We start from the raw sequence: 26477 nt of genomic DNA, 5'->3' as shown, positions 1-26477 counted from the left end.
CACTGCTGCATGAGGAGGGGGCGCATGTGAAAGGGGTTGGATTTCAGTACAACACTGCATCTTTTTTATTGTTTAATAGAGGGCATGTTATGCATCTGTTAGAAAAAGAATGTGGGCCTCACAAAAAAGGTTCAAGATTTTACCAGCTCTATTGTTGTCAGTTTCAGTTCCTTTTGGTATGAGCAGTTTAAGGGCTCTGTTACTTTTACGCATTTAAGCTGTTGCTAGCCACATGTTTACCACATGTAAGTGTTAACTTGTGCTAAAAAGCATAACTGTGATGAAAGCACAAAACTCATTATTTAAAAAGTACTTTCATTTCCTTCATCTGCTGACTTGCCATGGACAGTAGGTACAGATCCCTCAGTCAGACGAAGTCTGCTGGCTGATCTTGCTGTGTACTTTCTAAAGGTTCTGAAACAGCAGACTGAAATGGTAGATCTTCAACTGATGTAGTCGGTGGACATTTCCTTTTTTTGACATGACCAATAAGGAATCCATTCAAACGATTCATAGATCATATGAGTCCTGAAGCCAAATTCTTTTAACTGATTCACAGAAAATGGATGGTAATATTTTTTTTATGTGCTTGAAAATCATGTGAAAATAAAAAAAAGCAAGAATATTGTTTCTCCTATTAATGGGTGACAATAGCCTGCCTCAACTTCCTGTAATTAGTTTGAAAGTCCAAATTATAAAAAAAAACAGAAAATAAATAAATCGTGAATTCAGAACTGAATTATTAGCATAGTGTATCGTTACACCTCTATTAATTACTAATATTCTCATGGAAATCAAGACTCACTTAACAGTCAATTGACTGTCCTTTTAAAAACAAGGCCTCTCACACACGTCACAGTTTCAGAAGGCACGTCTGAAATGCCTCCATCAGACGATCTCTTTTTCCAGCTGCTTTTCTGCTGCATGACCTTGGCTGGGCGAGTTTTAATTTATCTGTTTTTAGAGGGCACTTCCAGGGGCTCTTCCCCGCACCCCAGCGCAGGGGCACGGGGAGCACCCGGGGCTAAACTGGCTGACAGCACACAATTGCATTCTACCGGTAAGTACCCGTGACACTTCATTAACAATTAATTGAATTCCGTCTATCAGGAATAGCGCTTTTAAGAGAAGACGGGAAGATTCCCAACACACGTGCGCTCCTCCACCCCTGCCGCTTCTTCACAAGCCCCATCAAGAGGAGATGAGATGATCAAAAGGCCATAATAAATATAGTCGGTAGTAACTCGAGGTGACAGGCTGCCTCAAAGCAACGGCTGCTGGAAATAATATAAATGTATATTACACGCAGCATGTGTCACTGAGGACTGCGCACGTTTTGATTTTCTCCCAGCTGGAAAAAAAACGGGCAGCGTTCACGATCATTTGAGGTTTTTATTCCAAAAAGGTAAGACATTAACAATACAATAAAAACAAACAAGATATTATGGCATAATTTAAACAATTAAAAAATAACAGCGATTTATTTTTTTTTCCCCAATAGTAACGTCTACAAAAAACAATAACAAATGACTTGAATCATATATAAAAAATTCAATGCAAATAAACAACTGTATATTGTATATTCTGATTCTTTAAAAAACAACAAACAAAAAAAAGGAACCTTCATTGTCGAACCAGTGGAGGCACCAATAAAGAGAATGTAGTGTTCTCTTCTTCCCTCAGATCCTCACAAGGAAGCAATCATGTGAATTTATATGTGTGATTGTTAAGGACAACAAAGCAGTCAATGCTGGAAACAAAAACTTTCTAGTTGAAAGCAATATGATGTTATGGTATTTAAAACTAGCCTGAATGATGTACGTATTCTAGTGTGTGTTTTTATGTCTCATCTCTTTATCTGTGTTTTTTTTATTATTTAGAAAAGATTCATCTATTTTATAGCAGATTTTAGAATAGTTTTGGTTAGTTAATAAATGAAAAAATGTAAAAAATAAATAAATAATAATAATAATAATAATAATAATTAACATATTAACCTGTTTAATGCATCATTGAATGATGAATAATCAAAAATCCAGGCAAGTATCACAATTATGAGTAGCCTGTGTATGCCTTAGGGCGTGACTGATATCAGTTAATTTCTGTCATCACAATTACACACTACTAACACATCACAGCCCCCTACTGAGAGTATGCTGCACTAAAATAAACAAACACAAAAACAAAAAAAAATACGGTTTCACTAAGAAACGTTCCAAGGAATATACAAATGGTTCTAAAAAGGAGAAGTACAAATTGGAAAGCCCTAAAATGCTATAATAAATATAACAAATACCTGGCCAAAAAAGTCACCACCTGGATATAACTAAGTAAATAATCTGGGGTTGATGCTGCAGTTGGTCTGCAGGTTTAGGTTCAGCAACAGTATGTGCTGAAAGAATGAGGTCAGCTGACTACCTGAATATACTGAATATAGACCAGGTTATTCCATCAATGGATTTTTTTCTTCCCTGATGACACGAGCATATTCCAAGATAACAATGTCAGGATTCATGGAGCTGGAATTGTGAAAGAGTGATTCAGGGAGCATGAGATCATCATTTGCACACAAGGATTGAGAGAGTTCACCACAGAGTCCAGATCTTAACCTCATTGAGAGTCTATGGGATGTGCTGGAGAAGACTTTGTGCAGTGGTCAGACTCTACCATCATCAATGCTGCTGCAAGATCTTGATGAGAAATTAATGCAACACTGGATAGAAATAAATCTCGTGACACTGCAGAAGCTTATTGAAACAATGCCACAGTGAATGTGTGCTGCAATCAAAGCTAAAGGCAATTCAACCTAATATTAGTGACCTTTTTTTTGGCCAGGAAGTATAAATGTATTAATACAGGAATTGTAGTAGCGGCATTTCATATGTTCACTGTGTCTCCGACTTCACAGAGCTCTGGGAAAAAGGATATGATTCATAATCCAGGGTTTGCGTCAGGACTCCTGTTAGAATGAATTCAGCATTGTGCACATCTAAAAACACACACACAGAAAAATGGAATAAAGAAATGTCAATTAGCAACCCGGATGTCATGGCAAAATTAATTTATTTATAAAGAAAGTTCAGCACAAATTTGGGATGCACAATATAATAGTTATAAAATAAAGCACTATTTAATTTGAGCCGCTACATTAAAACATCTACATGCCCAATAAGGAGTAAATGTGGAACACTTTTCTTAATAGAATGTTCTAGTTTCAGAGAGAACTGACGAACAATATACGCACAAGTATAATTTTTAAGCAAATTTTTAAGGAAATTAGAAAAATAATTTGTAACAGAATTTCTGTTGTTTTTTTCTGTTGTCTATTTTGTAACAAAACTTCTGATTGCTTAATAAAGAATTTCAAAAACAAGCAACAATAAAAATATAACATTAGTGATTTTTCCTTACCAATATTCTTCAGGAAATATTCACGGCACAGGTGAAGGTCGTTGACACATGAAATCAGGATGATCTCTGGCAGGTTCTGTCAGACAGAACAACAGAAGCACATATTAGTGTTTAAACAACAGGTTAATATTTAATGCAATTTAACGAAATCTTTATAGACTTATTCAGTATTATTCAGTAAATACTATAAATTACAACTACTACAGGTTCCCAAAGTATAAAAAGTATATTAATTTCAATGATTTTGTAAAATAAACCCAATAACTTTACTACAAGAGACTAAATAAAACCAATCTTTAAAAAATTTCATGTTAATGCAGTGTAAATCAGCATGGTGAAATTTGTTTTATTGAGTACACATTCAAATATCTATTCAGAATAACTAGAATGATAAATAGATGTAATACCGATCGACTAAAGAAAAAATAAAATGGTTATGTGTAGCCAAACTTTTTTTTACCAAGTCCCAGACATCTAGTTTAATAAAAGTACAGGCATTTTTTTTTAGAAAATCACTAATTTTGTTTTGTTTAAAAACATTACTGTGCCATTTCTGGTTTAAAAAACAATGACTGGGCTACTTTTCTGTTAAAAATAAAAACTTCCTGGGCTTTTTTTGATTAAAATATATTTACTGGACTTCAAAATGATTGGACTTTCAAAATAAGCCTAATGGGCTATTTTTGTTTAAAATACAATTACTGAGCTAGTGTTGTGGTTTACAATAAAATTACTGGGCTATTTTGTTTGTTTAAAATAAAATTAATACTGGGCCATTTCTTTTGGTTTGAAACAAAATTACTGAGCTTTTTCTTTTGGTTTAAAATACAATTACTATTTTTGTTTAAAATAAAGTGCTACTTTATTTTTTACTTTATATATGTATATATATATATTTTTTTTACAGAATTACTGGGCTACCTACTCTTTTATAAGCTTTAAGTTAAGCTTTGCTTGACATTAGAGTAGACAATTTATGGACATTAGATAATCGATAATTCACAATACAATAATCGACTAACCAAAAAAATAATTATTAGATTAATATAGTAAAAATAAATCAATGCTGTAGCCCTAACTTTCACTCGCTGGTTACAGAGTCCTGCTTCTGGGGTCATTTTAAAATCTATAAAATATCATCAGGTCAAATACAGTGACTGTCTCCTGCTCACACAGGCGAACAGAAACTCTGTGTCTGAGTGAGTGGAGGTGGTGCGGGTGTTGAGGGTGGGTTACCTTGTTCTGCTTGTGCTCCATGATCTTGCGGAAGGAAGGCTGTTTGGACAGCAGCTTTCCTCCAGCGCTCTCAATGATGGATTTCATGGTGCTGAGGCTCGGACAGATTCCCGGCGTGATGTAGAAGTACTTCCCCTGTGGAGACGAGAGAGTGAGAGAGAGGGGTTTAAAAAAAACCTTTACATATCCTATACGTGAGCGTCTCTGTCAGAGGAAGTTCTCTATGACATCCAATTAAAGCCACTTGTGATAGTGGAGCTGAGATACTGAAGTCTGGACCAGACCACAGCTCAGCACAGCAAGTCTGGGCTGGAGGGACAGAGGGGATGATCAGAACAAAAGAATAGAAAAAGAAATATATGACTGCTGAAAAAAAGCTTTTTTTACGTTTTTTAAATTATCATTATTTGTTATAAAAAATAATCTAATATCTAAGGAATTCTTCGTAGCGCAAGGAACAAAGTGAAGAAATTATATTAGATTATTCAATGAAAATAGAAACTGAGATTTTAGGTTGGGATAAAAATACTACTGCAATCCTAAATATACAGCTCTGAAAGAAATGAGAGACCACTTCAGTTTCTGAATCAGTTTCTCTGATTTTGCTATTTATAGGTATATATTTGAGTAAAACAAACATTGTGGTTTTACATTTCTCCCAAATTCCAAATAAAAATATTCTCATTTAGAGCATTTATTTGCAGACAATGAGAAATGTCTGAAATAACAAAAAAAGATGCAGAGCTTTCAGACCTTAAATAATGCAAAGAAAACAAAGTTTGCATTCATAAAGTTTTTAGAGTTCCGTAATCAATATTTGGTGGAATAAACCTGGTTTTTAATCACAGTTTTTATGCATTGAAAATAGAGAAAATAAAAATAGTTGGGTAGTTATTTTCCCAAAACAGAATTATTGCCCAATTTTATTTTGGTTTAAAAACGAAGAGTTGGGCAATACTTTGTTTTAAAAATATATATATAAAAATAATAATAAAATGTAATTCGTTTTCAAATTTTCTGGGTTATTTTCTGTTTGAAACCGAATTTTATGGGTTATTTTCTGTTTAAAAATTAACTGAGTAATTTCCAGTTTCAAAATAAAATGAATGAAATATTTATTGTTTAAAATAAAACGACTATTATTGGACTGGTATTAGGCGGTTGGACCGTTAATAATAATAAATAAATTATTATTTATATGCTCTAATTTTTTATCTAACTCTAACTAAATCTAATTCCTACATTACTGGTTTATGGTGAACGGACGTGATTTTGAATGTAATGAGAGCAGAAGCTGAAGCTCCTCACCTTGAAGAGTGGAGCCGAGTGAGCTTTCTTCAGCGACTCCTCCAGACTGAAAGAGAACAGCACCTCTGCCTCTGCATCACGCAGGATGTAGTTCTGTTCATCTACACACACAAACACATTTTAACAACATGCAGTTAATTAAACTTTGGCCTTAAGCATTGTTTTATCAACAGAAGCATATGATTCCTGCACATCATCTCCAGCCAGACTCACCCACAAATTTCTGGCTCTTCCAGCTCTCCTGCAGCCACTCCGGCGTGACGATGTGCTTAACGACGGATATGGCTGTCAGGAACTTGACTGTGCGGGTCACTTTGCTGGCCACCAGATGAGTGCACTTCTGTGCGCTTTCCGCTACTTCTCCACCGAGTTCATACAATCTCTGAAGAAGAGAAAAAGAGGAGAGAGGGGGGTTTAACAGACACAAAATGAGAAGACTCAGTAAAGAGCACTTGTGTGTTATTTCAGATGAGAAACTGATTTCTCTCAGATCTTGAGCTGCTCTAAGCCTGCAGGCATTTATTCTCTCCCAAACGTGTTCATTTTACAGCGGAGCTCTTCAGACACCTGGACCAGCAAAAGCCATCTAACAAGCAGCCAAAGACCAGTTACATACTTCTAGACACTCGGCCAAACCGAGCCAATTAGAGGCTCTATAATGAAACGTGGACGACCCACACTGGGCTCAGATACCTTTATGTACTGCTGGGCCAGCAGAGGTTCAAAGCCAGTGAAGAAGACGTACGGCGTGGACTCCGGCGGAAGCTTCTTGGTCGGCGTGGGCAACTCTTCCAATCTGCAGAAAAGAACATTTAAAATCGACTTTAGAATCTTACTGAAACACTTTATGCAAACTAAATATTAACTGTACGCAGTTTCAGGGTCTCAACTAAAAATGCTAAAAACTAAATTTTTTTGCCCCCAAATCCAAGTCATTTGATTTTGAGCATCTGCTCAAATCCTCATCTAATACTTTGACAATGCAAGCTAAAAAAAAAAAAAGAGAGAGACACACATTCGAGTTACTTATATACTAGCCTGTGCTTTCTAAAGAACAACAATTGCTTACTAAATATAGTCATTTAAACAATATATTCAAGGATTTTTTTTTATTTACTTGAAACAAACAGAAACATTGAAACCACCAGTGCAGATACCAGTGCAAGTACGTGTAAACCATGTGACCTACCAGCTTTTACACTTTTATTAATGAGTGTTTAAATATAAATAAAAGTCAGGGTCACTGTTAGCAAAATTACATTATATTTATAATAGTGGTGTTAATCCTTTAAACATGTATTAATCTCCACAATAATTAAAATCATGATTTTTAAATGCTGGTTGTTTCCTATATGTTTGGGAGGGGGACAGTAATAATAGCATAGTTTGGTTTACTTCTGGCTGACTAGATTTTTTAAAGTATTATAATAACTTAGGATAGTTTTAATTTCCTTTTAAGTGGGAATATTGTAATGTGCTGAGTTACCTAGTTTAATTAAGCATTAATGGAGAAAATATGTGCTAGTGTATATTGTGTGGAGGATAAAAGCAGTAGAAGGCTGGATTAGCTCTGTGCAAACATACTCGATAACAGACGATATACAGCTCTGGCAAAAAAAATAAAAGACCACTTAAAAATTATGAGATGCTTTGATTTTACCAAATTGAAAAGCTCTGGAATATAATCAAGAGGAAGATTGATGATCACAAGCCATCAAACCAAGCTTAACTGCTTGAATTTTTGCACCAGGAGTGGAATTAAATTATCCAAAAGCGTGTAAGACTGGTGGACGAGAAAATGCCAAGGTGCATGAAATCTGTGATTAAAAACCAGGGTTATTCCACCAAATATTGATTTCTGAACTCTTAAAACTTTATAAATATGAACTTTGTATTATTTGAGGTCTGAAAGTTCTGCATCTTTTTTTGTTATTTCAACCATTTCTCATTTTCTGCAAATAAATGCTCTAAATGACATGATATTTTTATTTGGAACTTGGGAGAAATGTTGTCCGTAGTTTATAGACTAAAACAACAATGTTCATTTTACTCAAACATATACCTATAAATCACAAAATCAGAGCTGTATATCTGCTTTTCTAGCCTTCCAGGGTCCAGCTCATAATATAATAACATATTGCTATACTGTAAGAAAGGTGATGTATAAAAACCTGTCACAGTATAAAAAAAAATCATCATATTTATCTAAATAAAACTCAATAAACTAATAAACTAAATAAAATAAAAGATTACCTTTTATCCAATTTAAACAGTGGGATCTAACGACAGAGTACAACAATGGCAAATTCTATGTATGTGTGTACCAGAACTTACTTAGCTTTCTTGGCCGGCGGCTGCGAGCTGTTGTCTGTCTGTTTTTGCTTCTGCTGCAGACGTAAACTCTGAGAAGGGGAACACCATACAGACATACAGGAGAGTCAGAAACACTATTTACACACTATACTGTAATACTACCTTACAGCCAACAACAGATTTTCAATAGAGAATGGGGACGCCTTGTTAATAATCTTATCCTATATAAAAGGTCTATTAGGGATTACTGAACAATCTTAAATCTTAAAAAGAAAACTGTGGGATGATTTAGTGCAGGAATTGGTGGTTTTCTAGTATAAGCTTCTAGTACACAAAATATAGAATAAAGAAGCAATCTGAAAACACCAAAAACGCTTCAGGTCTTCACTAAGCTATCGTTTTTAACAAGGCCTCAAGCAGCCTGCCTGTCTGATCATCATTAATGAGTAAAAACCACTTTAGAAAGCGAGTCTACTCACCACCAATGCATCCGGTGAGACTTTCACAGGATTCCACCAGGCAACTGCAGAGAAAGAAAGACAGTTGGACACCTCATCAAGCAAATGAGTGGGGCATAAGAAAGACAGAGTCCTGCAGAAGTCCTGCAGAGACTGATCCCCGAACTGAGATCTTAAAAAGCAGTGATTCTTCATTAGAAAAACAGACCCAGTACCACTTCCTGTGACAGAGGCATTCGGTTCAGTTACAGTGACAGAATCTTACCCAGTAGTTTCTGCACTAGGTGTGGGTTGGGTGCCAGAGGTTCATTCATGTTGAACTGCGAGTATCTGCTGTGCTGGACCTGCCGCAGAGCCTCAAAGTTCCCCAGCAGGATTTCACACAGCCACTGAGCGTTCACACACGGTATTCTCCACTCCTTCGCCTTCTCGTACTTCAGACCGCTCGGCCTGATCACAAAACAAACGCACACTGAGGATTAGTAAGGCTGGATGATATAATGATACCATAATATTGATGATATAATGATATAATAATGATTTAATGATGAGTTGCACTTATACTTGGGGCTGGGTATCGAAATTCAATACCAAAAAGGCACCGATCAAAATGTCTCGGTATTACTGATTAACGAAAGTTCTAAAAAACTTTGGTGCCGCTCTTCAATACTTTTCAAATTGGTGATTTGACATTGAATTGTCGACACACCGGCCGATGTGCTAAAATATCAGAAGCTCAAACTTGCGCCGTCTCTCCTCTCTCTCCTGAGATATTATAATACAACAAAAAAGTTCTAGTCTGCCTGGCCTAAACCACACTAGACTATTATTACTGCCTCCCCATCAAAATTACAGGGAACTATCAACATAAAAAAACACAACAATTAAGTACGAAAAATATTTTGTAGTTTAAGCACAAGCAATAATATTTGTTCTTAATAAAGTGCCACAAACATCCTTACTGTTTGCTTCAACAAGATCCAAAAGCTTGGAGTCTCTTCTGGTGACAGTATGAGAATGAGATTACTCCGGTCAAATTTAAAATAAAGACACTGTCTAATAATAATTATTGTTTTTTGTATTTTTTGGTTATAATTAAGAAAAAGGAATCAACAAATATTGTTTGGGTATCAGTACCAAATTCAAAGCATCATATTGGTAGCGGTATAAAAAAATGTTTAAACGATACCCAAACCTGCTTATATTGCAAAAATAATTATAATGAGCTTATAATAATGCTCCTGGTACCCTGTGGAGGGTGCAGACAAGTGCATGCCTCCTCCAATACATGTGTAATACAAGTCAGTTTCAGCCTCAGAGGAAGGCGACAGATCCTCAGCTCTGATACATCAGCTAACAGATGCCTGTGCTGGTCAGCATCACTATGTGTGGGAGTGATGAGGGGAAAGCATGCCCAGTGAGGCTCTCTTGGGTACTGTCTTTTTTTATATATTATGAATGCTTAAAGAATACTGAACATCTGCACGTTTCATTACACTGTGTAACAATTTTACATATGTTTTTTGTTCCCAAGTGTTAATGAAGTATTAGTAATTATTTTGGCTAAAATATACAGAAAGGTTTTTTTTATTATTTAACATATTCAGTGCTGAGTACAGACTTTCGAGAAGCTTCTGGAACTGTGAGAACCATCAAGACGATTGTAGAACTGCCAAAAATTGTATAGAACCTTCTATAACTTTGTGGGACTGTCCAGAAATCCAGGAACACAATTTGTGTTACACTGTGGTATACAGTGTGTAATTAGTCTCTGCTGAAGCGTAGAATATTTTGAATACAATCTCTTGAAGACAAAACTCTGCGACTCTCCATAGGACTGTATTTGTGTATTGCAATTTTTTTTCTATATCACCCACTCCTATTCAGCAGATACTGGCCACTGCAAGCCAGAAGACACTTTATTTAACGTGTGTAAGTGGGTGAAACTTAGCAAGGTTCTTTCATTTTATGCCAATCAATTAAACAACCATCCACTATTTGCTTTTTATCTACAAGATCTCAAGTTGAGAAAAAGAAAGAAGGCAATAAATCCAACAAATGACTGGAGGCTTACTCTTTGCAGATGAGAATGGTGTTGCTGCGGCACAGGTATCCAGTGTAGCGAGCTCCTGCTAGGTAGGCCATGAGCTTCAAGTCGTCCCGATCACTGTCCAAAAATCCAGTGACGGAAATGATCTAATAAAAGTACAGTATAATCATGTGTTAGGGCATATAGCAGTAGAAAGTATGCAGTAGAATACTCTATTTCTTTCTCCTTTTAGAGGTTTTCTGCTTCAGTTGCACAGTAAAATATGATTAAAGTAAAATCGTTCTTTTACTTAAATCAATTAATCAGTCAAGACATGCTTGATATTTGACTATTTGGCTTTTTTTTTTATTATTATTTCATGTGTGTTGGAGCAGTGTAAATGCAGTGTAAACCCAGTGTCTGTTAGCAACATTAGCCTTGCAGCTTCTGCTGTAAATAAATAATAATAATAAAAAAACCTGTCTTTGCTCATTGACTGCATCTGGGCTAAGTGATCAAGCTTAGTATCACAATATACTATACCTCATTTAAGGATATTGCAACACTACAAAATAAACTTATTATTAAACAATGACATCCTGTAACACCATACAAAATACCTTATTTCCCCTCCTTCACTCCTCTATCCCATTATTTCCCTTCGACCTCCTTTAAGCCCAATCTAAAGATGTTCTACCTTCTATTACGTTTGTACTTGACTATTGTAAGTCGCTTTGGACAAAAGCGTCTGCCAAATGTTATGTAATGTAATATAAATTTTGTTTATATTGTATAATTAAGTCATGCAGGAGCTAAGTGTCAATATTAAAAGGTAGCATTCTTCATACATGCTGTGAGCAAGGCTTGGACCCGGGAGGAAAGCTGAAGGGAAGGTGCAGGGTCCGGTGTGGAGGAACCATCCTCTTCTTCTTCAGAATGGTGTTAAGCCAATGAGCAGTCACGCAGCGCTTCCCCTCTCTTAGAGCCTAAAACAGTAAACAAAATTCAGAGCATTAGAAGGTAAAGAACTTAGCATTAATCTCCAGATAATGGCAGCACAAGAAATGTATGCACCTGCTTTTTCAGTATATGTTTGAATTTCAGGGAAAGTGTTCAACAACTAAAAGGTGAGAACCAGACAGGCTTAACATGGCAGAGTTTCCTACAGCACTTTATAGTTAAGGTTGCCGCCTTGACACAAAAAAAATCCCCCCCGCCCACCACCTTAACGACGCCCCCACACAAACAATAAAATTCAATGACCCATCAACTGCTTGCTCACACAGGCCTCTTCTGTTTCTGTCACTATATGCAATTTGTTTAGCTTCTTATTAAGTGTTTGTCTTCTCATTTGTGTTTGCACAAGGCATGCATTAACAGAGTTCATATACTTTTTAATCAATAAATTTCCATGCATTTTTCATGACTTTTCAAAGCCTTCGCTGCAATTTCTTATGACCATACGATCTTTAAAATACCAGTAATGATTATAGTAGGCCTTTAATTTACCTAATTTACCTAAATAGGTCAAATATCACACATTTTACTAGCTAAATAACATTTCTGCACATCTATGCTTTATATTTGTCATTAAATTATCATTTTACTCTATGTGAATTTATAGTTATAATGCAGCTAAAACTCCAGTCAGAGAAGAACACACGCAGCCAGCTAGCTAATTAAAAAAAAAAATAGAACCAAAACAGCTAAAAAGAATTCAAATTCCCATGACTTTTGCAAAACTTTATGGGTATTTTTATTTTCCCAAAATTTATCCAGGATTTGAAATTGCTATGTACAAATTTCATGACATTTCCATGTTTTTCATGATCGTACGAACCCTGTATAAAGTAATAGGCTAATATAATAATATCAGAAAAGTGATAGGAGTAGAGGTTAGAGTGTTCTTTAAGCACCACACATAAGTGTAAAGTATTCATCATTTTTGTTTGAAAGTAATGCAAGTAGTTTATTCTAAAATGTACTACTCAAGTACTAAAAGTAAATTGCTGTGTTATGTCGTTATTACAGAAAGCAAAAGCTTCATCAAACCCAGTAATGGCCATTTACCACTGCGGCTTTAGTGATAATGTGGGTTTGGAATGATTTGTAACAAAGGGGCAAAAGTATTAAACTCATCAAAAATATTTGGAGAAGTAAAAATAATATTCCAGTAAATACAGAATTCTAATACTTAAGTACAGTAGTGAAGAAGTTCTACTCTAACCTAATTTCTACAATACAGACAATAGACAATACATCTCTGGTTTACACTTGTTTTTGTACCATGTTTGATAATAGCAGTTGATAAAAGCCCACGCTTACCTGCACGTAGGTGCTGCTGACCTGACTTTCACATAGCAAGTGAGTGCAGCGATTCAAAGCAGAGTCCACCGACCCTCCGTACGCCTGAATTATCTGTGTTTAAAGATCAGTTAGTGATTACAGACTTATCAGATTATCAAAAACCATCATATACAACAGATATGACACATTCCACTGAAATTGCAGTGTAAATTTAATATTATATAAAATATAAAAGCTATGCAGCAACACATGGGTAATTATTCTAAAATAAAAAGAAACAGTGGTAAACCAGAATGTTTTACATTTTAGATTCGTCTAAGTACCACAGTTAGCTTCTGCACAGTCTTGGTATTTTAATCTTTTTTTAAAGTGTCTTCATAAAGGAGAGTCACCTGGAACAGTTTTCTCAGCGTCTTGAAGGGGTTTCTGGAGGTGCTAAACAATAGTTGCTGCTTTTCCTTCACGCTGTGAAGCCCCAGCTCATCCCAAATCCCCACCTCAGTTGATCAGGTTTAGATCAGGGGATTGTGGAGGCTGAACACTTTTTTTGTTACCATGTAATTCCATGTGCCACTTTATTGTTTTAATGTCTTTAATATTAGTCTACAATGTAGAAAATAAGTTAAATTAAGGAAAATAAAGAAAAATATTGAATGTAAAGGTGTGTCCAAACTTTTGACTGGTACTGTATGAAGTGTATAAAAACAGTATGTAAAGAGTTGCTCTAGATAGTATTTGCTAGTCAGCTTTTTTTCTTAGATTTGTTTGGCCATATTTATACCCATCACTATATCCCTCCATATATTTTGTGTGTCCCGAAGGAAAAATTGGGAAATATTTAATTGTGACTAGAACTTTACCCTGCCAACCCTGTTTCTTGGATAACTTACCCTCTTCCATGTGGCCAATAACTGCTTATCGGCCATTTGCTCCGGATAGTCAGCGATAGCGAAGACACATCCAACGAGAAAGCCGTCCTCTGGGACTGAACAGAATGCGTGATAATATAAATATTCACCAGCATGCCTTAAAACACTACATTCAACACATGTGAAGGAAAGGGTATCCCTCAGAGAATAAACCAGAGTACATAATCAATGCTGGCCAGCTGCTGTACTTACTCTCTTGGCCCGGCTCATGCCCAAACAGCTGGTGTATCTGCGGAGGCTGCAGCGCCGTCTGTTGTGGATGCTGAAGAGCCTGTGTGTTCTGATGCTGCATCTGCACCTGGTTTTGCATCTGTTGCTGCTGCTGTTGTTGTTGCTGCTGCTGCTGTTGTTGTTGTTGTTGTTGCTGCTGCTGCAGCTGCTGCATGTGATGTTGCTGGAGCTGCTGCTGCTGCAGGAAATGCTGCTGCTGCTGTTGCAAATGTTGCTGGTGCATTTGCTGCTGATTTTGTTGTTGCTGTTGCTGCTGCTGCTGCTGTTGTTGTTGTTGTTGTTGTTGTTGTTGCTGCTGCTGTTGCAACTGCAGCTGAAGCCTGTGCTGCTGCTGCAGCTGCTGCAACTGCTGCTGCAACGCGTGCTGCTGCTGTTGCTGCAGCTGCTGCTGCTGCTGTAAAGGTTGTCGCAGCAACTGCGGTCGCAACTGCTGCTGCAAAAATGTGTGTTGCTGCTGCTGCTGATGTTGCTGTTGTGAATACATTTGTTGGTGCATCTGCTGCTGCTGCTGCTGCTGAAGGAACTGATGCTGCTGTTGAGGCATCTGAGGGAACCCTTGTTGTTGCTGCTGCTGCTGTTGTTGTTGATGGTGCATTTGTATGCTTTGCTGTTGCAGGTGCATCATGGGATGTTGCTGCTGAAGCATGTGCTGTGCATGCTGGGCCTGCGGTGGTTGTTGTTGCGGAGGGATCTGATGTGCTTGTTGCTGTTGCTGCTGCTGCTGAAGTAACTGCTGCTGTGCTTCAGGAGTGAGCTGTTGTTGCTGTGGCCCCTTCACAGGGTTGAAGAGCAGCTGGTTGGGGACACCAGGCTGGCCCTGGCCACCCTGCTGCTCCAGGCCTTTAGCAGTGGCAGACAGACTCTGAAGGATCTGAAATCATTGGAGAGGGTTATTCACACAGTATAGATAGGTCACATTCAAAACTGATCTACTCTACATTTAAAGGAATCAATACACTGTTGCAAAACATAATATTTTGATACTTTAATTTACTGACATATCAAGTTATGACTCTGTGCACGCCTTTAGAATCACTGTAAAACCACTGTAGCGAAATAAACTCATCTATAAAAAAATGGTCAGAGCCAGACTGTCACTGTGGTCAGCACCAAGATCAATGGTTTATTGTCATGCGTTGCATGTCCAGAACGCCTGTTTTCATGATGTGGGGCATCGTATGATGCCAGGTAACCTTTGGTCTTCATAACAGGCACTCAGACAAAACAAGTTCTTACAACTAGGGATGTCCCCGATACCCAAATCAGGACTGATCCCGTAATTTTTTTAAAGGATCAGAATCAGGCAAAAAAGATCCAGATTACTGATTTCAAAAATGAAAATTTAAGTTGTTACTCCACGAGTTCACTATAGACTGCAAACAGGCATGGAGAAAGCCCATGCTACCTAAAAACATGCGATATACAGAGCTACACTGGGGCTTATTTCCTCTATTAAAGCACTCAGATAAACTCAGTAACTCGGCACATTGCCATCTTCTCATTTTAAAAGAATCAAAACTACCCTTAGATTTTATTATACAGTGAAAAAATAATTTTTCACACTATATATCTATTTTTCTACACAAGGCACACCAGATTATAAGGCTAGTATAGTGCAATGTTTTCGTTCTAATTCGGCCCCCAGCAGAGAGACCTGCTAAATTAGAAGGAAAACACTGCGACACCCCTATGAAAAAGGCTAAGCTAAGTAAACAAAAAAATAATAATTCAGACGAGTCAGACAAGTCAAACCAGCGCTGGCTGATAATCAACACAGATTTCTCTCCTGAAAACTGTTCATTTGGGCGAGTTAAGCACTTTCGTTTATGTACAGTAAGCTTTCCACTTGATTTCCACTAAAGCTGGAGCATTAGCATTAGCAGCTAACCGCTAGCATAAATGCTATTGCTGCTCCAGGAGCGCTAGCTGGGGGTTGGCAGCAAGCTACAGGCTGATAATACTCACCTCTGAATGGCCAAAGAGCTAGCACTTAGCGCGTTTAGTGGGTAATGCTAATGCTGCTCCAGCAATGCTAGCTAGGGTTAGCAGCAGGCTACAGGCAGATAATAGTCACTTCTGATTGGCAAAAGGACTAGAGCAGTGAGCGGCTAATGCTAATACTGCTGGAGAACTAAACTGGAACTCCTGTATAATGCTGCATTTCAGTGTAGTGGCTTTTCTGCTCCTTAATACCTGACTGGTAGAATTCATACATAAGGTGCATTTGATTATAAGGCCTACTGAGGATTTTGAGGAAAATCAATCTGCCAGGCCTAAACCCCACTACACTTTTATTATACTATTATTACTGTCTGTACAGAGAACAACAAGCATTTAAAAAATGAATCATGATCTTAATTATAATTAACTGTTGTGTGACATTGTTTTAGTTTAGTGCTAATTTACGAAAAGATTCATATTTAAATAGAAATCATTCATATGACTATTTAGCACCTGGGACAACTCAGATGTTTTTTTCTTTCTTTTCTTGACAGCATCGCCAAAGTATCAGATCAAAACTCTGGATCGAGATAGGGACATCCCTACTTACACCAGTCGCTCTACCATTTCTGAAGACACACAGTCTGCTGTGCTATTCCAACAGGACAATTCTCATCTCCATTCTGCTGTCTTAAAGACACATACTGTGCCATGACCAGCAACACTGCTAGATCAATCCCTGAGTGAAAACACATGGGATGCTTTTGGACATGACATCAACACTCCATGGCTCACTGCATATAGACTTCTTTCTGAATACCGTTACAATCCAACACGTCATTCTGGGTGCAATTACTTTTGCAAAAAAACACATGTAACACAATTAGTGATGAGTAAATTTAGTAAAAAGGTAGAGTGCGTCTTACATGAGCGACATTAGGTGGTCGATTAACCTGCTGTGGCTCGCCGCTGTTAGTGATGTTTCGTAGTGGTCGGGCAGGCGCGTTCCAGCCGCCAATCATGTCCGGCCTCTCCGTCCCTGAGGAAACACCAGGGCCTCCGGCTCCTCCCACTGGGCCCGGCACAGGCGGCACGGTGGCACAAAGGTTGATGAGGCCCGAGTCCTGTTTCGGTTGCAGGCGACGCTTGGCTGCGTCGGCCAGCGTCCAGTTCAGGTTCCGCTCCTCCTTCTCCGGGCTGGAGTCGTCCGAGTCGTCGAACATGAGCTCCTGTCGCCGCTCGGGTTTGGGCGACGGGGAGCGGGTGTGGCGTCTGGAGGGCGTGCCCTCGCGGGAGGACCCGGGGCTTGAGCGTCTGCTACGAGAGCTGCCCTCAGAGCTGCGCTCGTTTTCATACTCACTCCCTTCTTCCTCTTCGTCCTCCTCATCTTCCTCCAGGTAGGTGAGGCGCGGGTGATAAAGAGCCTCGTCCTGTCTGCTCTTATCTTTAACCGAGTCTACAATCCACTCAGGGGTCACGATCTTAATGCTGCTGTGTCTCAACGCACATTCATACTTGGCCTGGAAAGAAACAAACAGAGGAGGTATTTAGTATTTAAAAATAAAGCAGAAGCACAACGACACACTACTGCACAACTGTGTACATTCTCAGTTCTCAGTTTCATAGGTGAACGAAGACTGTCTAAATCAGGGGTCGGCAATTATGTTTGGCCGCGGACCAGATATTTTGTTCTGGAAAATGAAGTATAATGGGATGTAGTGCTACAGACTAGTAGCTCTCCAGCCCAGAGGGTTGTTGAACCCAAGTTGATCTCAAAGCAGGTAAACCCAAGAATAAAGGAAAAAATTAATAAATAAACAAACCGCTCCTCACACAGGATCGAACCCGTGTTGTCAGGGTCGCGATCCAATACACTACCGCTGCCCCGGCTAATGAATTGGGACACAGCCGGGAAAAAAACGCCCTTATAAGGAGATAGGAAGCCCAAGAACGGGCAGAAAAACGAGAACAGGCAGAAACTAAAGTCACGCCGAGTGCGATAGTGAGACAGAGGAGGAATGTAAACAAAACAACACCCAGCCCTGGTAAGAACAGACTTTAAACTGGCAAAGTTAACACTTAGTATACATGAAACCTCCTAACAAGTCACAGTGTGGACTTAATACAAGAAAACCTGTATTAACTCTATATGTTCCAGCTGATGACCTCAGTGTCAATAAACACGTCTCACATAGGAAATATCAGGACTGAACATCATAAAATCTTCCTCCAATTTAGCCCACAAAGGGCACCGACACCTAAGACAGGGCTAATAAACACCGCCCCCTCCCCAAACCAGCAAACCCGACAGCACAAAGGCTGCAGACGCACAGTCGCTGCAGACGACTGGCTGTTAAACCAAGCCAGCGGCACCGTGAAAAAGCACTCACAGGCTGTAAAAGAGCCCCGAGCAACTTGCTCAGCCTTTACAGCTGAACAGCTAAGGCCAAATCAAAATGCAAATAGATAACGCTGAATATAAACTCTAGCGAGAAAGGATGAATACGTAATATATATTTGTTACCCCCTTAGGTTCAGGGACCACCAGGTGTGTGCACTTCTTGTTGAAATTCAGCTGACATTCGCCTCCGTAAAATGTAATAAAGGCCCACAGGGTACTGAGGTCTTCTGCAAGCTGTGAATCAAATACAAAACACAAGTCAGTCAATGTAATTTAGGGCATGAAGGTAAATAAGACCTCTACCTACTAGCTAAACAATAAAAACAACTTACATGAGGTAAACACGCCCGGACTCCAAAGAAAAGCTGCCCTGATTCAGGCGAAAAGCCTGTAACGCTGATTTATTGTGGTCAAGGTGACAAATAATGAGCTGTAGAAATATTAATGTATGCAGATATACAGTATTATATACCATAGACAACCATACACAAAGTGCAGGCTTATTACTTAGTAACTACTGTATTAAAGACTCAAGATGAACAGAACTGCAGATCCCTGAACTTTTACCTCAAAACTGGACCCACTGTTTACTCATTTTAACAGTTTTTTAAATTATTGACTAATTTAGTGATGCACTGAAAAGTAAATTTTTGTCCCAATTCCTAATACTGAACACAATGGCCCAATGCCTAATACCAAGCACATATTTTTTTGCAGGCTTTTGCCAACTGAATAAATGAAATAACCTTAATTTTTGATAGCAATTACAAACATACAAGTTTTTAATATATACTAAACACAATACATTTACTTCAACAGAACTATTCTAATGATGAATTTATCTTAAAAGGTAAAAAAGTTTACCTCAAATATGTTATTTTAGTCATACATTTACCTCAGTAGTGGTACTCAAGTAGAATGACATTTACAGAGAGGAAAAACAAACTTGTTGACTATCATTATTATTAAAATAACATATTTTTCACAGTAAATATAGGCAATTTTAAGCAGTAAGCTGACTCAAGACAACAAAAATAAATATATTTACACACATATAGCTCTCCTAAAATCAATTTAACTTGGTGAGTAAAACTCTTTTATTTATGTACAGTCACCTTCAATTCCAATGTTTGCTCAGAGGCAGTTGTAATAATTAGGGAAATGAGTACAAAGTTTGCCTGGCATCTCAGTGGAATTAATGTGTCAATTGGCCCAGCCCAAGATTGGTATCTGTGATTGAGCTGAAAGATCAGCAGTCGAAATTGGCCCCAAAAACACTGACTGGTCCACCTCTAGCTAATAATAAACTTAAATAAACTGCTCATTATTTAGTATAAAATGTTTGGTTTTATAACTTGAATAAATGATAAGCCAAATGTGGCTTTTTTAACCATTTTCTGGCTGATAAATACAGAAACTAATGTAACTACAATCTGCAATCTTGAAATTCATATTTCAACAAAATCCAGGTATTTAAAAAGGATACGGTAGTAAGTCTCCACATCTGACAGAGAGGATCACCCAACTGGGCTGAAAGAGAAAACATTATAGTGAGAGTTACATAATGCTTTTACAAACATGGCACATTAATGAGAGCAATGTTCCCAAATACAAAAGATTCATATTTATTTGCTCACTAAATATCAGAACTTTCCTTTACAATTTAAACATCTTCTGAGCACTTAAAAGCCATTTAAATCTCATGTTTAGCTTGTTCATCATTTTAAAGCAATGGAGGGTATGGCAGAAATAGATTAGGTGACTACCAAAAAAGCATTAGCTGCAGCCCTACCTACTGTTTTATATGTGCAACCAACAAGCTACTGAGAAGGAGTTTTCACAGAACACTCCTATTGAGAACCAGTTCTACCTTGACTACAGTCTAGGCTTTGAACAGCATCTACAGGAGAACACCTTTTAAACATGCTGGAAAAGCCAATAAAGTCTGTATCTGGATTTTCAGAATTAGAATTAAATAAGAATAAATATTTAAAATCCAAAATAATAATAAATAAATAAATATATATATATATATATATATATATATATATATATATATATATATATATATATATATATATATATATATTCCTAGATTGTTCTTTTGCTTCATTTGCATACATAAATGTCACAGACACACCCTTACACAGCACCAATAAAAACATGAGCTAAACCTATATAAATGCTAAATGTGCAGCTTACCTTCACAACAGGCAAGTCAAACACCTCCCGGGACTCTCCAACTTCAGGATTGTCTCCGTCCTCAGCGATAATGTGGGTGGCGAGGGCGTTGTAGGAGACTTCTTTACCCTTCCCAGCTTTCAGCAGCTGTACCACCTGAAATTGAAAAAAATAAATGAGATTAGACACAGAATGACAGCTACTGAGGTGCTCTGACATTTTGATATACGTTACATAAAAAGATACTGTAATATAACTGTTCTGTGTTGAGATAAGCAGATTTAGACTGTTCTACCTACATTGAGATTAGATTAGTTTGACAGCAGATTTTGCTATTTTTAATTTACAATGTGATGACGGATCAACAGACAACAATCTACTTAATTAGGTTTTAGTATGTCCTTATTTGGCTTGTACACCAACTGGCCACCTCATTTCTACCCTCACTGTTTATTAGATTAGCTCCACTTACTTTGCATCACTGTCTATGACCCACACATACCAGCATGACAAACAGTAAGGGTCTCTTCACCCCTGAAAGGGGAGTCTGATTTCAGCACAATTCACCAACACCAATTTTTTTTTCTCTGCTTTATTTAATGATTAACTCAACTTCCTGTAATAGGTTGAAAAGTCTGGACCGTGGTTTAGTAGGTCTGGACCGTGGTTTAGTAGATCTGGACCGAGACCCCTTTTACATCTGCTACTTTGGTTCAGAGCCAAAATGCAAAGACCGAAAGACAGGACCAAACAAAACAAGCATCCTAACTCTCCACCATCATGTCAGTCTCAATGCAGTGTTGAGAATTACACGTTATCCAAAAAGCTGTTGAATTGAGAACAGTCCTCTAACAGCATCTTTTAGGCAGCTATTCCTTCAGTGAGTACTGATAAAGTAAATGAAATTGACCACCACAAAAACTGTGCAGCAACAGAAGCAAAACTCTTTCTATGGCTTAACTTAACTACTAGGCAGGAGTGTCTAATAGAGCGAACAATGAGGGAACAAGGTGTTTAAAAACTCCAGCAGCACAGCTGTGTCTGATCTAATCATACCATCAGCACAACACACTACTAAAGCCCAAATTATACTTCTGCGTCAAACCTGTACTGTAGCCTACATGTATCCAGCAATAGTGCACTATGCAGCCGAGCATGTTTATAGAAGAAGAGGGTGACAGTCGGCTGGCTAGCTAGCTCACTAACAAAGTTTACGAAGAGACCGATACCTGTCTACAGGCTAGAGCTACATCCACCAGGCTGTGAGGATGCCCACCCCTAACAACACAGTACTGAAACTTAGTACTGGAATCAACAGTACTGAAACTTTTCAAGAACTGATATTCACTCACACATTCCATACCTGCACTACTGCCTATCCTTGCGCTATCTATACCCACTTTAATTTCCCCTACAACTGTGACATTTAAAGAACTGTGTGCACTCGTTCACTTTACCAGCCTTAAGCTTTTATACCACTATAATTGGACTTTATACGGGTCCTTTTTATACTGGTTCTCTCAGTACCTCTTTAATCCCCCTATCACATTTGTCTTGTTTCTGTTGTCTCATGTATGTCTATATCTGTAACCTTGTTGTATAGTAAATTAAGTCTCTCTAATTCTTTTATATTCATAATTTTATTTTACTGTACTTGTAGTAACTTAAGTAATAAGGAGAGTAACGTTTGTTTATTTCTCTGTATGTCCAGTACTTACGCAGTATTGACAATAAAACTACTTGACTTGACTTAACAGTATGTATTACAGTAATTATATGGTGAGTGGAGGCAGCTAGCTAGGATAGCTTTACTAGGTTTGATGTTAGCTAACTAAGCTATATCAGTCAAATAGCTAGTAGCTTACCTCGGTTAGGTAGCTGTTATCATACCAAAATACCACAGCTGGCCATCTATGACAACTTTCAATATACAGAACCTCGTAAACAGACCAGTTAAAAATGATGAGTTTCTTTGTTTTTACCAAATTGAAAACCTATCAAGAGAATATAATCAAGAGAAAGATGGATGATCACAAGCCATCAAACCAAGCTGAACTGCTTGAATTGTTGCAGGAGTGGCACACAGTTATCAAAGAGCAGTGTGCAAGACTGCTGAAGGAGAACATGGCAAGATACATTAGAAGTATTGACTCTGATTTCTTAAAACTTTATGAATGTGAACTTGTATTCTTTGCATTGTTTTACGTCTGAAAGCTCTGCGTCTTTTTTGTTATTTCAGCCATTTCTCATTTTATGCAAATAAATGCTCTAGATGACAATACTTTTATTTGGAATTTGGGAGAAATGTTGCTCGTAGTTTATAAAATAAAACAACAATGTTCATTTTACTCAAACATATGCCTATAAAATAGCATAATTAGATAAACTGACTCAGAAACTGAGGTGATCTCGTTATTTTTTCCAGAGCTTTAAGTTAGCTAGTTAGCTATGTACAAAGTTATGATAAGCCAGCGTTAGCTAACCTAGCTAAGTTAGTTGTAAAGACAATGTTCTGCATTAGCCTTAGCCAAGCTAACAGCTAGCTTAGCTTTACTTAGCTAGCTAACTAGTTAACTACCACTGCCCCAGTCTGAATGAAGGAGGCTGCAGGCTAGGCTAGTCACCTTTAGCGGCTCAACTAAAGATATAAAACATCACCTTTTCCAGGGTTACCAGGTTTCTGTACTGATATTATGGGTTGTATTTTGTCCTGTTAAATATTTTATTAATTAATAAAGCGGAACCACACCGGCGCTGCAGTGTGAAAAGTGCTGCTCGCGAGCTAAGCTAGCTAAGCAGTTAGCTTAGCCTTCTGCTTACATTAAAACACGGTCAGTTAGGCTCTGTTATGCTAACGCTACGTTAGCTCACTAAGCTAGCGAGCCGAGCTAGCCTCGAAAATGACAGAAAACTTCCACCTTCTTCTCAATGTCCCCGACCACGTAGAACTTCACGTCCTTGAAGAGCTCGTCCGGAACCTTCAGCTCCTCCTCTGTCATGATTTAAACACAATCAGGCGCGTATAAATGAACCCGAGCGGATAATACTGAGCATTATTCGGGGACTCAGGTCAGCAGCAGCGGCAGCCCGGGAGACACGGAGCCCGGACAGAGCGCCAAAGCCCGGCCGGCGGATCGGCCATTCTTGCGGAGGGGGGGACACCCTGCTGTGTCTAAGTTTCTTTATAAAATTAAGTTAAATTCGACGTGTTTGAGTATAACATGTTCCTTCTATATTCGAAACGATGTGCATAAAAATATAAAGAACAAATAATTCGGAATTTGGTGGCTAAACATTACAGGTAAATATTTCTCTCACCCCTGTAAAAATGGAAGATCTGTAGTTTGTGGGAGGAGCTGCGTCCTATTCGCATGCATTTTTAGTAGTTAAGGCGCCAAATGTGAAGTGTCAGATAAACAGACTCCTGAGGAGAAGGAGGAGGAGGAGGAGGACAAGACCAGGGACAGATAGATAGACAGATGGATAGACAGATAGATCACTTTATTAACACTAGAACACTAACGTTAAAATTAGTAACACCATCACTAACGTTGGGTATACACTGTATGACAAGTTTTGTAACCCTTCTTTAATTAAGCAACATACAACATCACATAAAACAAAAAAGGTACCATGGATCATGACCCTATAAAAAAGCAGAAAAAATATTGTAAAATCAGGTAATACTTAACAGGGAATGTCCTAACAAAAAAAATAACACTGCTGGGAACTTGGTCTTTGATCCACCCATTCCTGGGTGGATCAAACTCATGCAACTCAGACAGCAGCAACACAATGACAAATAACATGAAAAAATTGAGTGGGTGAAGGGTGGATGGGAGGATGTTGTTTGTTGTATGCAAAGTAGTACATTTTAACAAAATATATAAAAAAATGAAAATAAAAAACTTCATAAAAGTAGTGTGTCGGTGTTTTTGCGCGCGCGTGTGTGTGTGTGTGTATATATATTATTAATAATATATATTATTACTAGATGATTAATATTATCTAGGACTGTCAAAATAACAGATGAATCAAACAATTTGCTGTAATTCTTTGAATAAACTTTTAATAATGGATATTTAAATGTAAAATAAAATATTCAATTAGATAATCAGATAATCACAATATGATTTAATTTATATTCAAATATGTTTGTTTAATTGGTTAATTCCCTTTAACTTTCAAACACAGATTGTGCTTTGTGAAAACTATTCAGGTACCAGCTGAATAAAAAATATATAAAAAGAATAAAAAATTATAAATATGAAAAATATGAAAGATATATATTAACAAAAGAAAGAAGGAATCTCCTTAGATAAACATGTGGATTAAACAAGCAGAAATGGAAAAACAATAATAGTACACAATGTGAACATGAGTAAAATGTATATAATAAAATAACAATATTATAAGAATTGCAGAAAAGAGAAAGATGTTAATGAATATCTGTAAAACTAATGAAGTCAGTAAATGAGGAAATGTTGATGGAGGTGATGGGGAATGGGTGATAATGGTAAGCACCTCTGTTTGTCAGAGCTAAATTAAGCCCACAACATTCACATCCTCCAAGCTTACTTCCCTAGATATCACAGGATTTGGTTCTCAGCAACCCTAATACCACTATCCCAACCACATCCCTATTACTCTCACCATGCTGCACATTCAATTATTTCCCCATCTAACATCGGGTTCACACTACATGATTTTTTGAGTGGTCAGGTAGTTGTGCTGTTCACAGTACATGACTGGTTGTGCTGTAATTGCACACTAAATTATTGATTGGCGACACAGAGTCATAAATTACACAATTTTTTTATCCTTCCTCTACAATAACTCCAAACGGCTGTTCTCAAAACACATATTTTGCAAAGAGAATGGCGAGTCTACATATTAAACCTGATAGATGTTTGCATGTCATCTTTTATCAGTTCACACTACATAAATGAGTGGCCGCTGATTTGCCTCCATGCAGAAGTTGGCGACCTTCAAAAAAACATTTAACAACTGGAAATTCGGGTTATATTCTGTAGTATGAACTACAGGCATTACCAGCCTATATATGCAGCATTATGCATGTCCATAAATTCAGTTTAATGTATTGTCGTTTAGCAGCATAGCCAGCCGTGGTTAGCAGCATATCCAACCCTGGTTAGCAGCGTTAGCCTGCCCCGGCTCTACCCAGCCGAGGTTAGCAGCATAGCCAGCCGTAGTTAGCAGCATAGCCAGCCGTGTTTAGCAGTGCTAGCCAGCCCCTTTGTGCAGCGCAAGTCAGACGCAGTTAGCCGGGCTACCCAGCCCCAGTTAGTAGCATAGCCAGCTGCAGTAGCAGCGCTAGCCAGCCCCGTTAAACAGCACTACCCAGCCAAGGTTAGCAACATAGTCAGCCGTGATTAGCAGTGCTACCCAGCCCCGGTTAACAGCAATAACTCATTTATATTTTGTAATTAATCAGAGTAGCTTTAGTGCTTCTTACAATCTGACTGGTAAAATTCATACATAAGGTGTACCATATAGTCTGAAAAATACAGTAGTTTTTCAGTCAGGAGATCTAAACCGTGAGTCTAACGGAAAGCACTGCAAGAACTGATTAATTCAGAATCTGTCTTCAGTGACCTCTAATCAACAGCTTGCAGCGGTGCTGGCAGGATGAGCTAACGAGTTTCAGTCTTCCTAAAAAGTGGGAAAAGAAGAAACGAGCTGACCTGAGGTCAGCAATTACCCACTTCAGG

The 26477-nt window shown here is 37.9% G+C and overlaps 1 protein-coding gene across 2 annotated transcripts; it reads right to left on the bottom strand.

Annotated features, from left to right (window-relative positions):
* Nucleotides 1-1372: 1372 nt before the first annotated feature.
* paxip1 (PAX interacting (with transcription-activation domain) protein 1) lies at nucleotides 1373-23871 on the bottom strand. 2 transcript variants are annotated; one of them, XM_049478484.1, is made up of 21 exons: nucleotides 23664-23871; nucleotides 20767-20901; nucleotides 20051-20094; nucleotides 18897-18960; nucleotides 18688-18798; nucleotides 17090-17683; nucleotides 14184-15093; nucleotides 13953-14047; nucleotides 13081-13173; nucleotides 11604-11741; nucleotides 10801-10922; nucleotides 8992-9176; nucleotides 8748-8791; nucleotides 8290-8357; nucleotides 6649-6751; nucleotides 6169-6337; nucleotides 5956-6056; nucleotides 4648-4782; nucleotides 3412-3487; nucleotides 2930-2989; nucleotides 1373-1718 (listed from the first exon to the last, which is right to left on the bottom strand). In XM_049478484.1, exons 1-21 carry the CDS (start codon nucleotides 23742-23744, stop codon nucleotides 1702-1704), a joined length of 3345 nt encoding a protein of 1114 aa, XP_049334441.1. In that variant the 5' UTR covers nucleotides 23745-23871; the 3' UTR covers nucleotides 1373-1701. The 2 variants fall into 2 exon arrangements, with proteins under 2 accessions (XP_049334441.1, XP_022534903.2); XM_022679182.2 differs by lacking the exon at nucleotides 1373-1718 and having other exon boundaries at nucleotides 1975-2989.
* Nucleotides 23872-26477: the final 2606 nt, after the last annotated feature.

The sequence above is a fragment of the Astyanax mexicanus genome, chromosome 4 (genome assembly GCF_023375975.1).
Source record: "Astyanax mexicanus isolate ESR-SI-001 chromosome 4, AstMex3_surface, whole genome shotgun sequence".
Lineage (NCBI taxonomy): Eukaryota > Metazoa > Chordata > Actinopteri > Characiformes > Acestrorhamphidae > Astyanax > Astyanax mexicanus.
This window is presented reverse-complemented; position numbering and strand designations above follow the sequence as displayed.